Here is a 12,314-nt window from a genome sequence, read left to right as displayed (position 1 = left end):
AACAGTGCCCAGGACCTGTGTTCTTTCCTCCGACTGCAGCTCCACCTACGACCACTATGACCCTTGCGATTGAAAACCAAATTAAAAAAAAAAAAAAAAAGGCTTCATTCTTTCTCAAAAGCGATGACCAATGGCAGGGTGGACGGAGTTTCCGGAAACACACCGCGTGGGAAGCCCTGGGAAGCGTCACTCACCCGAGAAACGGGCTGACGAGCTGGAGGAGCTCAGAGCCGGACACGAGCTCCTGGTTGAAGAGTGCGATGCAGCGAAGGAAGTTCTCATAGACCTCCTGGCTCTTCAGCACCCTGCGAACCTGCGGGGAGAGGGGGTCAGGGGCCCCGGAGGGCCAGGCCCCACCCTCACCCCTCCCCTCGCTCGGCTCAGACACCGCTCGGTGAGCGCAGAGTCACCAACGCAGGCATGCTCTCGAGTGACGGCCGCGGGCCGCAGGGCAATGCTCTGTGTGCAACTGATAACGTGGCGTGAACAGTGTGTGCACGGGGCCACGTCGCTGGCTCCTGCCACCGACCCTGATGGGGGAACCACGGGACCATCCTTGCTTTAGGAAAGCCATACAGCTCAGGAGGGGCGGACGTGCATCCTCAAGCCTGCTGGGGCTCCGAGCCCTGCTGCCTCCTGCCCACGCCCCCTCTGCTGTGGAAGCTGGGTGCCGGCCCCTTCTCCCGGGCCGGCCCCAGCAGCTCCCCACCCTCCCAGCTCCCTTCCCCGGGGCTCCCATCCTGCACGTCCGAGCTGGGGGAGGCCGGCCGACGGCTCACCTTGTCAAAGAAGGAGAACTCCTGCAGCGTGCCATACTTGCCCACGGCAGCGATGGACAGGTCTTTGGTACCTCGGAGTTTCATTTTCTTCTGTGGAGAGAAATCCCATGCCATGAAGGCTCCGTGCATCTTTGTCAAAGTTGCCACATCGGCAACATTGAGCTCTCCCGACAGCAACCGTCATGAGGTGCCGGGGGAGGTCTGCCCCGGACCCCTGTGGAGGAATTCTCAGGACCACCCACCTCAGCCTCCGTGGCCTGGCGAAGGGTGACGGTCACAACCGCCCTGCCCACAATCTGGGATCTAAATCTCGGCAGTTTAGGGCTTTTGATACCAGGCGGGAGCATCACAAAATTGGAACAGCAAGGGACACGTGCCCCTGGACACAGTATCAGAACCCTCTCCCCTGCCTGTTTTGTCCTGTGGGCTGTGATGGTGGGGGCAAGGGGACGGGAAGAGGACAGGATGATCCAATCTCTTAGATCAGCCCGGGTTTAAAAAAAAAAAAAAATTGTTTTTAATTTATTTTGAGAGAGAGCACGCATGTGGGGAAGGAACAGAGAGAGAATCCCAAGCAGGCTCTGCACAGTCAACGCGGAGCCCCACACGGGGCTCAAACCCACGAACCGCGAGATCATGACCTGAGCCAAAATCAAGAGTTGGGTGCTTAACCGACTGAGCCACCCAGATGCCCCAAGAAGCTTGGGTTTTAAATCTCTGTGAAGACTTCTGTCTCTAAACTGGACTTAGACCAGAACTTGGCTGCACTCTTGAGGCGTTGCGGACCCTACAAAATCATCTCCCAATGCTGGGGATATGTCCAGAGGACACAGAAGCCAGCTTGAAGGGGCCCCACTGGCCATAACTGAGACAGTTTAGATGCCAAGATAAACAATGAAAATCATGGGTTATAACTCAGGGTCCATGCTGGTATAGGTAACCCGATAAATGGGGGATGAAGAAAAAGCTCTTCCTTACAGTAGAAAGCCAACGAGTAAATGCACAAAATGTGATGGAAATAGAAAATCGCCATCACAGGTAATGAGTGCGACAGGAGCTGGATCTCAGCCTCTCTCACCTCTCAGCGGGCTTCTTGTGCAGTGACCGACCTGCACAACCGCACATGGTGGCCCTGCCTATGAAAGAGCCATTATGGCGAAAAGGAGCAGATTGAGCAGTACATCCTATTTCCACTGGAAAAGGTAACACTCCTCATACCAATCCTGTGAGCCAGGGGTAACAGGTAAACAGCCACCTTAGGAGTGAGCTGACATCCTAAGGTCCCACAGCTGATGAATTCCAGTCAGACCAGGGTCCATTCCCAGGGTCTGCTGCTCGGAGCCTCTGCATATTGCTCCCGAGGCCATCTACTCCCGAGGACCAGGCTGTCGGGTGCCCACATGTGTGGACACCTGTGTGCACAGCTGACGGTTACCTTGGCTGGTGCAGACACCGGACGGAGGAGCGAGGGCCGAGAGCGCTTTTTGCTGTGTTCCAGATTCTTCTCATGCTCACTCTTCTGGACGCTGTTCATTTCGCATGGTCCATTTCCCGTGAACTAAAAACACAAACACAGGAGGCGATTAGTGCTGGGTCCTTCGGGACTGGCTCTTGGCGGGTCTGAGTGCGTGGAACCACTTTTGGCTCGGCCCACGGCCCCAGTGAATGCCACCTGCCACAGGCCAGGGGCCCCATCTGCAGGCAAGACGACTCCAGCCTCGAGATGCTCACGTTTACTAGGGGAGAGACCGTGCACCCAAATCATCGTAATCTTAACATGGTGAAGGTGCAGGAAAGGCCAGGATGGATGAGGGTCCTGACAGGTGCAAGAGGGCACAGCAGGGAGACACCAGAGTTGGGCGCACCCAACAGACCACTGACAACGGGATGTCCTGCATGTCTGAGTGCCCCATAGAAAGGAAGAGCATTTCAGGCGGGGACACTGGCACGCACCAGCCTTGGCAGTAAGAGGAAGCAGCTAGCGGCTACCAGGGCACCTGCGGGGGAGGGGGGCGGGGGGCGGGGGCTTCCAGCCGAGTCTGTATTCTTCTCTACGAGTGAGAAAACACGTCTTGAGGAGAGTCAGCACGCAGCGAGGGGCTTGTCACTGGTCCTCCCAGGTTCTACGCTTCATAGGCAGGGATGCTCCTCACAAGGGGTGTCTGCAGGGTGTCGGCCATATTTACAAAAAACAGTTCCGGAAGAACGGTTCAGGATCTGCATCTATGTGCACGTGGCGGAGAGCGGAGCAGACGCTGGGGAGGCAGACAGGCCGCAAGGTTTTCTGCAAGATGCGCGCTGGGCCAGAGAGGCACCCCGCAGTCACCCCACCACGTCCCAGGTCCCGCCCCGCCATCGAACCTGGGACGTGGAGACACGACCTGAAGGGAGGAGTACTCTTGGCCTGAAGTGTGGGCTGGGTGAGCAAGGTGTGATGTAGCCAAACAAAATAGCCAGGAACTATCAGATACCAGTGAACTCTGTGTCCGTGTCCTCTGTGTCCCTGCTGGGGACAGGTATACCTGATACATTCTTACATGAACAAGAAAAAAAAAAATGTAGGGGCAGAATAAACAAGCGGATGTTTAGTTTTTATCGAAGAATAAACATTTGTTTGCACGTGTAGGAAACTTCTAGAAAGATAACGTAAGACATTTGTGAGTACGTAACTTTGAAGAGAATGACTTAGAAACTGAGACAGGGAAGGGGAAGTTTACTGATGTTCCCGTGAACGCTTGGTTTTCTCATGAACACGTGATTTTTACCATAATAATTATACCGATCGTATTAAAGACCCATCATTTAATTATATGCAAAACTTGGCCCTTAGGGGATTGATTACACTTCTCTGGAGAACAGTTTTCTAGAGATTCAAAGCTACTCGAAAGAACCATCTTCAACCGCTATTTCTTGTTGTAGATGTCAGAACGGGTGCAGGCACCGATTCCTAAAGGAGGCGGCCGGGTGACGCCGTGATGTGCCGAGCGGGACCAGGGGCCTGGTAGGGAAACCCACCGCTCGCCCAGCCAGGCTTCCCCAGCCCGAAGACAAGCTCGGTATTATCGAGTTTCTCTAATACTTCAGACAGTTCTTACTTTTTAGTTATGTGTGCCCAATCACGAACGTGTGAGCCCGACGGACCCCCAAAGACACTTTGGCCAGGGGCTGACATATTACCCATGCTGGGCCTGTTTTTGCAAACAAAGTTTTACTGGCACGTAGCCACGCCCACCGGTTTACAGAGCATCCAAAGCTGCTTTCCGGCCATAATGACAGAGCCGAGTCTTTGCGACAGAGACCCGCTGGCCTGCGAAGCCTAAGACACTTACTATCTGGCTCTTCATAAAACGTTTGTTGGGGCACCTGGGTGGCTCAGTGGGTTAAGCACCGGACTCTCAGGTCACGATCTCAGGGTTTGTGGGATCGAGCCCCACGTTGGGCTCTGTGCTGACAGCACGGAGCCTGCTTGGGGGTTTTTCTCTCTCCCTCTCTCTCTCTCTGCCCCTCCTCTGCTCCTGCTTTCTCTCTCTCAAAATAAACAAACATTAAAAAAAAAGAAGTTTGTTGACCCCTCTTAGGCCAAGTGGTCACGTTTACTTAGCACAGTATCGGATTTCATCTTTGGTTTCTTTTTGCTGCAGTCTTAATGGAAATTCAAAAACTAACATAAAGGATGGTGAATAAAAGATCAAATTATACAACAGATTGTATGTGGGTGCTTTTAATAGTTAAAAAAAAATTCATTCAATCTGTTAAAATGTACAAGACGCTCTGATCAATAAACACAAAAAAACCCTCTGCTGAATTGATAACAGCTGCTATTTAAAGAAACTGTGTGGGCAGGTGCTTTTGGGGAGGGAGACGCTGACTCTTCCAGGGCGGGCTTTGTCAGCGTCCAGCTTCACAAATGCTCAGCGGTGCCCAGCAGGGGGCGCGCGGCCATGGCAATCGGAGAACAAGGCTAGGCCGGCCCCACGCAGCACTGAGGACCCAGGACCAAGACTGAAACCTCAAGGGGAAAGTAAGGCTGTGCCTGCTGCAGGCCTGCAGAGTTCTGACCGCCTGTTTGTGAGTCACCACGTGTCTGCTGTGCACCCCACCCCCACAACTCTAGCAGAGGGGGGCTCCGCGCCCGCTTTCCCAACTTCCTGCAGAGGCAGGGCTCGCAGCCCCAAGGACCTGCTAGGGTCCCTCCCCCAGTGCTGCACCTCCAGCTCCTGTCCAGGCAAGGCGCTCCTGAAAGGGGACATCCCTGGCCCCCTGATCTCTGCCAGGACCGCGAAAGCGGGCCTGGGACTCGGGCAGGCGCCTCTGCCCCGAGGATGGGCTGCCCCTGTCCTCCGTGCTGCCCCCAGAGAGGGCAGGGCCCGGGACGAGAGCTGCCACCACACAGGCCGGAGCCCAGGTGCGAGATCCCGATCCGAAGGCACGACAGTCCGACAGCCCACCGAGTGTGCCACAGGAGGGGGTGGGTCGGGGCCAGCCGGCGGGCGGCAGCACTCAGCCCCAGCTACCGGGGCCCAAGTGCGCACGGCTGCACCCCAGGCGCACCAACACAAGGGCGCGCGCAGCACCGCAGGGGGCCTTGTGTGGGAAAAGGGGGCCCGCCCGAGGAGGGCCATGGGCTGTGGCACTTCAGAGAGACACGCAGGGTCGAGAGCGCACACGAGGGTGGGGACCCGAGGAGGTGGGCTCAGCTGAGAGCCTCTGGGAGAGGGGAGCTCCCTGTCCCCAGGGGGCTCTGCTCAGCCCTCCCCGGGTACTCCCCAGGGGCCTCCCACAGGCCGGGTGGCAGGCCGGTCCTGGCGGGGCAGAGGGAGGCCCTGCGCCTGGGCGGACACTCTGGGGGGACGCTGGCGCTGGGAGAGGGTGGGGGATAATCCGTCTGGGTCCTACGCCCGCCTTCCCTGAACAACGAGAGCTGCTCTTTCTGGGGTACCGCGTGTGTCCCAGGCTGAGCGCAAAGCACTTGATAGCTTGCCAATCTGCATCTGAGCAGGAAGGCCATCATCCCCACGTGAGACACAAGGAAACGAGGCGCAGGAGGTGACGCGGCTGGCTCAAGCCCCTCTGTGGAGGCCGAGCCAGTGTCTCGGCCCAGACTGTGTGCTCCCAGGGCCCGGCCTGGCCCTCCAGCCCCTGAGCACGCCCAAGGCTCCAGGAAGGTTGGGAGGACAGGCTACAGCTCCCGACTTGACAGGAACAGAGCCTCTGGAACTTTGAGTCAGGAAGTGTTTCTGGGTGGTATCCCAACTTAGAGACGGCACTCATGGACACTGGGAGGCCATGCGATTCTACCTAGAATGTTGATGGCATCCAAACCCAGACTCCTGTGCCCATCCCACCAAGCCCCCGACTCGAGACTGCTGCCCCCAGCCCTGCCCCCCCCCCACCACATCTTCATTTAGAAGCGGGACCCTGGAGAGGTGGTGATGCCCTAAGATGGGGCTGGGGGGAGGGGGAGCAGTGGGCACGCTTGTGTGCTCGCGCCCCAACTCAACGTCCAAAGCAGGGAACAAAAAGAGGAAACGGAACAGTCAACAAACTAGGAATAGAAAAGCATTTCTTCAATCTGATAACAGGCGTTTACGACAAGCCCAAAGCTCCCAGCACACTCCGCTGAAAGCCGGAAAGCCTCCCCTCTAAGGTCAGCACCAAGACAGGGATGCCTGCTCCCACTTCTGTTCAACACAACAATTAGGCCAAGAAAAAGAAATAAAAGGCACCCAAATCGGAAAAGAAGGAAAGCTGTATTAGCAGATGGCATGGTATCACGTATATAAAAATTCCTAGTGAAGACACAAGACTATTAAAGCTAACAAACAGCGTGGCTCAGTCGGTTAAACATCCCACTCTTGATTTCACCTCAGGTTACGATCTCACGATTCACGGGTTCCAGCCCTGCGTCAGGCTCTGTGCTGACAGTGTGGAGCCTGCTGGGGATCCTCTCTCTCCCTCTCTCTCTCTGCCTCTCCCCCACCTGCATGTTCTCTCTCAAAAACTAAATCAGCTTTTAAAAACAGATAAAAAATAAAGCTAATAAACAGATTCAGCCCTGCTGAATCGAGCTCTGCGTCGGGCTCTGGCCTGACATCCCAGAGCCTGGAGCCTGCTTTGGATTCTGTGTCTCCCTCTCTCTGCCCCTCCCCAGCCCGTGCTCTGTTTCGCTCGGTCTCTCAAAAATAAATAAATGTTAGAAAAAAAATTTTTAAACAAAACGAAACAAAAACCACCAAGTGCCGGGGACGAGGTGAAGTGCTCAGCCGGCGAGAATGTAAAACGGTGCAGCTGCTGTAGAACAGTTTGGCAGCTCCTTAAAAAGTTAAACATAGAGTCTCCGTATGACTCAGCAATTCCACTCCTTGGTGTAGACCCCAAAGAACTGAAATCGGGGACTCAAATCAATCCCTGCACATGCCCGTTCACAGCAGCGTCACTCACAATCCCCTAAAAGAAAACAACCCAGATGTCCACTAACGGGGGAAGGGATACAGAAAATGCAGTCCGTCCACACAAAGGAGTATGACTCAGCCATAACGAAGAACGAGGGCTGGGCGCATGTCATGACGTGGATGAACCTCGGGGACATCACGCTGAGTGGAAGCCAGACACTAACGACCACGTGACATGTGATCTCCTTTACCCGAAACGTCCAGAATAGGTCAATCTACAGGGACAGGAAGCAGCCTGGCGGGTGGCGGGGGCTGGGCGAGGAGAAGCGGGGAGTGCCTGCGCCCAGGGGCCAGGGTCTCGTCGGGGTGACGAAAATGCTCTGGAACTGGACAGAAGTGCTGGTTGAATAATACTGTGAACCAAATGCCACTGAACCGAATGCTTCAAAATGGTGTATTTTACGTTACGCGAATTTCACTTCAAGTTTTAAAAAGCCTTACATTCACAGAAAATAAAATGAAAAGGATGTGGCAAGGGCAGCCCGGCGGGCCTCAGGCCACGGCAGGGGGGGAAAGGCCGAGGATGCGGTCTGCGCGCCTGCCCTCCGCTCCCAAGCCCCTCCTCGCCCTCTGTGCCCCCCGTTCCCCCCGCTGCCCTGGACCGCCCCCACCTGCACCTGCCCATAGGGCACCGGTTGCAGGCAGGTCTCCACAGCAGGACCTGCCCCAGCAGGATGTGGACGTGAGCCTGAACGGGGGGGGGGGCCCATGGGTGTCTGCACGCTGTGTGGCTTCTGGGGGAAGCCAGTGTGTCCCGGGCGGGGGTGGGGGTCGGGGGGGTGGGTAAGGCTGGCCTGGTCTTCAGGGCTGCCCTGAGAAACAGGGTCCCGGCTGAGAAGAAGGTGGCCCTCGGGTCACAGTGGACACTCCGTACTCACCAGGGAGCGCTTGGCTTCAGGCAGGAACTGTCCAAACTCGGACAGCAGGTCCTCCTGGCCCCGGAAGAGATTGGCCACCTCGGTGAACACCTCCTCCTCGGACATGCCTCGGAATGGCCGGCCCTTCGTGCTCAGCTGCTCCTTCTGCCGATTTTCGGGAAAGGGAAAACGAGTCGTTAGCCAAGGAACGAGGCACCCCAGGCTGTGACATTCAGGCATCCCGCTGTGGAGGAGACAGAGGGATGACTCACGAAACAGAGAACTAACCGGCCGACTGAGCCCGTGACCGCCACCACCAGGAGACAGGAGTGCGGCCTGCCATCCTGCTGACACCCCGGGGTGCCCCGCGCTGGGCCCCCTCGCTCCGGAGAATAGCTCTGCACGCTTTTGTCCTGGTCCCACCGCACGACACAGCCTGAGCCCTGGCCAGGGATGGGGCTTGTGTAGGAGTGTGGACGGAATGAGAGCGGGGCACAGTCGTGCCATCAACGATTTGGCCTCCACCCTTGCGTGTCCTCAACCAGAGGCTGGGGAAGTACAAGGTGAGTGATGAGCCCGCTCCCCTCCCAAGGGCGAAGGGGCGTGTTTTGCCGCGCAGCGGGGGGAGGGGAGCGCGGAGCTAAGGCCGGACCTTGAAGGGAAGGGACTACCAGGATGAGGGGCCTGTCCACCCGGAGTCACAAAGACCCCAATGGCTGAAGGAAGACGGCCCGACCTGGAGCTTAAAGCAACAAGATGAAGACTGGAGGGGACCCGGGTCGGGAGGGGCGGAACTCAGGACGGCCATTAGAAATAAGTCCCTGTCAACTTTATCCCCAAGGATGTGACAGAACAAAGGTGGCGGTGCTGGGGCTCCCCTAGAGTGCACAGCATGACATTCCCGCTCTGAGGCTCTAAGGGGAGTGAGCCCTCCCATCAAGTGGCCTTGACGTTTCCCCCCCAGCCCTCAGGTCCCCTGAAGCCCTCTATCTGATCTGACCCCTGTGACTGCGCTCCACAGACCTTCCTGGCTTCGAGACAGTCCACCCTTTGTCTACACTCAGCTGCCTGATGGTTCTGACTGGTGTGTCACATTCAACCTGAATCTCCCCCTCCTGACCCCTGCTACCCCCTCACCCCCGTCCAGGGTTGGCAACCATGAACCCCAGGCCTCCTCCCACACACTTTTTTTTCTCCACCCGGCAGAGCTCTAAGTTTCTCCTTCCAGACCGAACCAAGCAGCAACCACTTATCTCTGTCGCCCGAGGCCCGTGCACAGAACCTGCTGGCAATTAGCATAAATAAAGGGTAGCTGTGTTGTCAAAACAATCGAGAAGCCTTCTTATAAAAAGAAGACCAGCTTCTTAGGTCCTTTTTAAAGCCCTGTATTAGGTGCTTCCTAGTACTTCTTGGATGCAGAGGTGCCTCAAAGAGCATGTTAAAATCCTAACGAGGGGCGCCTGGCTGGCTCAGTCAGTAGAGCACATGACTCTTGACCTCGGGGTTCTGAATTCAAGTTCTATGTTGGGTGCAGAGATTACCTAAAATCTTGAGAAAAATTAAAAATCAAATCAAATCGTAACTAAACAGGACTCCGACAGGTACTGGTATGCCCATGTTCACAGCAGTATCATATTCACAACGGCCAAAACACGGGAGCAGGCCAAGTGGCCATCAATGGACGGACGGATAAACACAACTGGGGTGTCAAGGCCACGAAACAGTCTTCGGCCTGAAAAAGGAAGGAGATTCTGACATAGGCTACAACGTGGATGGACCTTTAGGACATCATGGTGAATGAAAGAAGCTGGACACCAAAGGACAAATACTGTTATGTCCCACTTATGACAGGAGGTCCCTGGAGTCGTCAAATTCAGAGAGACAGACAGCAGGATGGTGGGAGCCAGGGGCTGGGGGAGTTCGTGTTTAATGGGGACAGAATCTCAGTTTTGCAAGATGGAAAGGGTTCTGGGAATGGAGGGGGGTAATGGCTGCACAGTTAATGCCACTGAACTGGACACTTAGAAAAGATTAAAGTGGGGGGTTTTAGGTTACGTATACTATATCGCAGTTAAAAAAAAAAAAAAAAAGCCGATCAGAATTTTACAGGGTTTGACGAATTCAGACCAGACAACGTGAACACCTCGGATGCGGCGCCATGAACGCCGGCGAAGTGTGACTGGAGGCCGCTCACCTGGTAAGTGTGCAAGATCTCCAAGAACGATCTATAGATCTCTGGGTGGTCTAGAAAACGGGTCTTAATCTTGTTCACGTAGCTGATGGCATTGTTGAACTCCACGGAATCTGACTCCAAGGGCACCTGGGCTTTGTCCTCCTTGTACAGCATCTGCTGCTTGAAGTTCTCCGTGCAGTCGCTGTGGTTGTGCGAATTCTCCTGCGAACAGCACGACCCGAGTTACCGGCGGTCCTGACGCCGGGAACAGGGGTGAGGAACGCCGGGCAGAGCCACTGCCTGCGCAAAGAGCAAGCACAAAACCCAGCGCGGAGCCAAGGTTTTTAACGAGATGCAGGGAAACGTTCCTTTGGGGGGAGCAAAGGAGGGGGGGGCCCCGCTGCACGGAACGTGCAGGTAACTCCTCCCTCACCACTCTGTGCATCTGCCTGGTGCCCGGTGAGTCTCCTGAACTCGCCTCCGTCTCACCAAAGAACACAGAAGTTTGATGGACAACCGGACACCTTGAAAAGCGAGCATTCGGGAGAAAGGCACGAGAAGTGCACAGTGTAATCCCCTTCGGAGTGGAGTTTGGGGCTGTTTGTAGAATCTCCCCACGCTTTCAAGCCAGCCCACTGCAGCGAGAGTGTCCTGAGGTGTGAAAGCACCTGCTGTCAGCGGTGCCGGCAAAGTTGGGGCCCCGCCGCCCACGCCGTCCAGGACTGTGGGACTTCGGGTGCTAAGCCCGGGGCGCGTCACCCGGGAGAGGAGACGGGCCCTGGCCAGTCGTCATGCCTGCCCTCCGTCTGTGTGCTTTCCTGTCCGTACAAAGATGAAAAAGAAAACAGACACACACGTCTCTCTCCCGGGCGCCCAGAATCCTAACTTGCGGCAGGGCAGGACCACCCCCACGAAGAAGGGGATGCTGAGGTTTCTAAACTGACATTTCATGCGCGGTTCTGAGGACGCCCCACAAACCCTGACTGGGCTTTCAGGGGCGACCCCCTGGCATCCTGCAGGTCCCCCGCGCACACAGCTGGTTCTCCAGCAGGTTGGGATCCCTCCAGCTCCGCTTCAGGTATCTGTGAGGACACGTTCTCGGCGAGTCTTCCGGAACCGCCCCACGCCAAACTCGAATGGCCTTGTCTCCCAGCATTCCAAGCCCCTTTCTTGCTCGGTTTTCCTCCACAGCACATGTCACCTTCCTACACATAACATATTGTACTCATTTCGTTGTCTGTTCACCCCCGACCAGACGGCAAACGCCCCGAGGGCAGAGATGCCACTTTGTTCGCTGCCGTATCCCAAGTGCCTGGAACAGTGCCTGGAACAGAGCCGGCCTCATCCACTGCTGGGAATCATCAGATGACCAGAAAGAGCAGACTGAGCCGCTGTTCCCATCCCCCTCGGCGGGCGGTGATATCAGCACGTGGCACCAAGCACGGACCCGGAGACTCTGCAGGATGGGGAGTGCTGGGCACACAGCTGTCATCATGATGGGCACACCCGTCGGGCACACTCGCTGTCCTCTTGGACGGGTGTGCTATGCCACTCAGGCCGCCGTAACAAAACACCACAAGACTGGGCCGCTGACACAACAGAAATTTATTTCCTTACGGTTCTGGAGGCTGGAGTCCAAGATCAAGGTGTCGGCAGGGTCGGTATCTCTGGTGGCATGTTGGGCTTGCAGGCGGTCGTCTTCTCACTGTGTTCTCACATCGCTGACCGTCTCTGTGGGTCCCTCCGTGTCTCCAAATTTCCTCTTCTTATAAGGACAACCTAAGGGCCTCATTTTACCTTAATTACCTCTGTAAAGGTCTCCAAGTACCGTCACATTCTGACATACTGAGGGTTGGGCCCTCAATGTATGAATTGCGGGGGGTGGGGATGGGGTTGGGGAGAGGACACAACTCAGCCCAAAACATGGGTGCAGAAGCAACTCTAGAAAAGTCTGAGCCGAGGGGCGCCTGGGTGGCTCAGTCGGTTGAGCATCCAGCTTCGGCTCAGGTCGCGATCTCGCGGTCCGTGAGTTCAAGCCCCGCGTCGGGCTCTG

At 56.1% G+C, this 12,314-nt stretch overlaps 1 protein-coding gene across 3 annotated transcripts in view; it reads right to left on the bottom strand.

The window, feature by feature from the left end:
• Positions 1-12,314, bottom strand: part of SIN3B (SIN3 transcription regulator family member B) — a 37,749-nt gene that overhangs the window by 17,973 nt on the left and 7,462 nt on the right. For 2 of the 3 annotated variants that reach the window (XM_040444837.1, XM_040444834.1), the window contains exons 4-8: positions 10,283-10,483; positions 8,110-8,253; positions 2,215-2,337; positions 780-869; positions 195-313 (exon numbers count right to left, since the gene is read on the bottom strand). In XM_040444837.1, coding sequence (XP_040300771.1) covers positions 195-313; positions 780-869; positions 2,215-2,337; positions 8,110-8,253; positions 10,283-10,483 — 677 coding nt within the window. The remainder of the gene's footprint in view (positions 1-194; positions 314-779; positions 870-2,214; positions 2,338-8,109; positions 8,254-10,282; positions 10,484-12,314) is intronic. The other variant, XM_040444836.1, reaches the window with a different exon arrangement.

The sequence above is a fragment of the Herpailurus yagouaroundi genome, unplaced genomic scaffold (genome assembly GCF_014898765.1).
Source record: "Herpailurus yagouaroundi ecotype Mexico unplaced genomic scaffold, PumYag 193, whole genome shotgun sequence".
NCBI lineage: Eukaryota > Metazoa > Chordata > Mammalia > Carnivora > Felidae > Herpailurus > Herpailurus yagouaroundi.
Note: the sequence above shows the minus strand (reverse complement) of the source record. Positions and strands in the feature narration are given on the sequence as shown.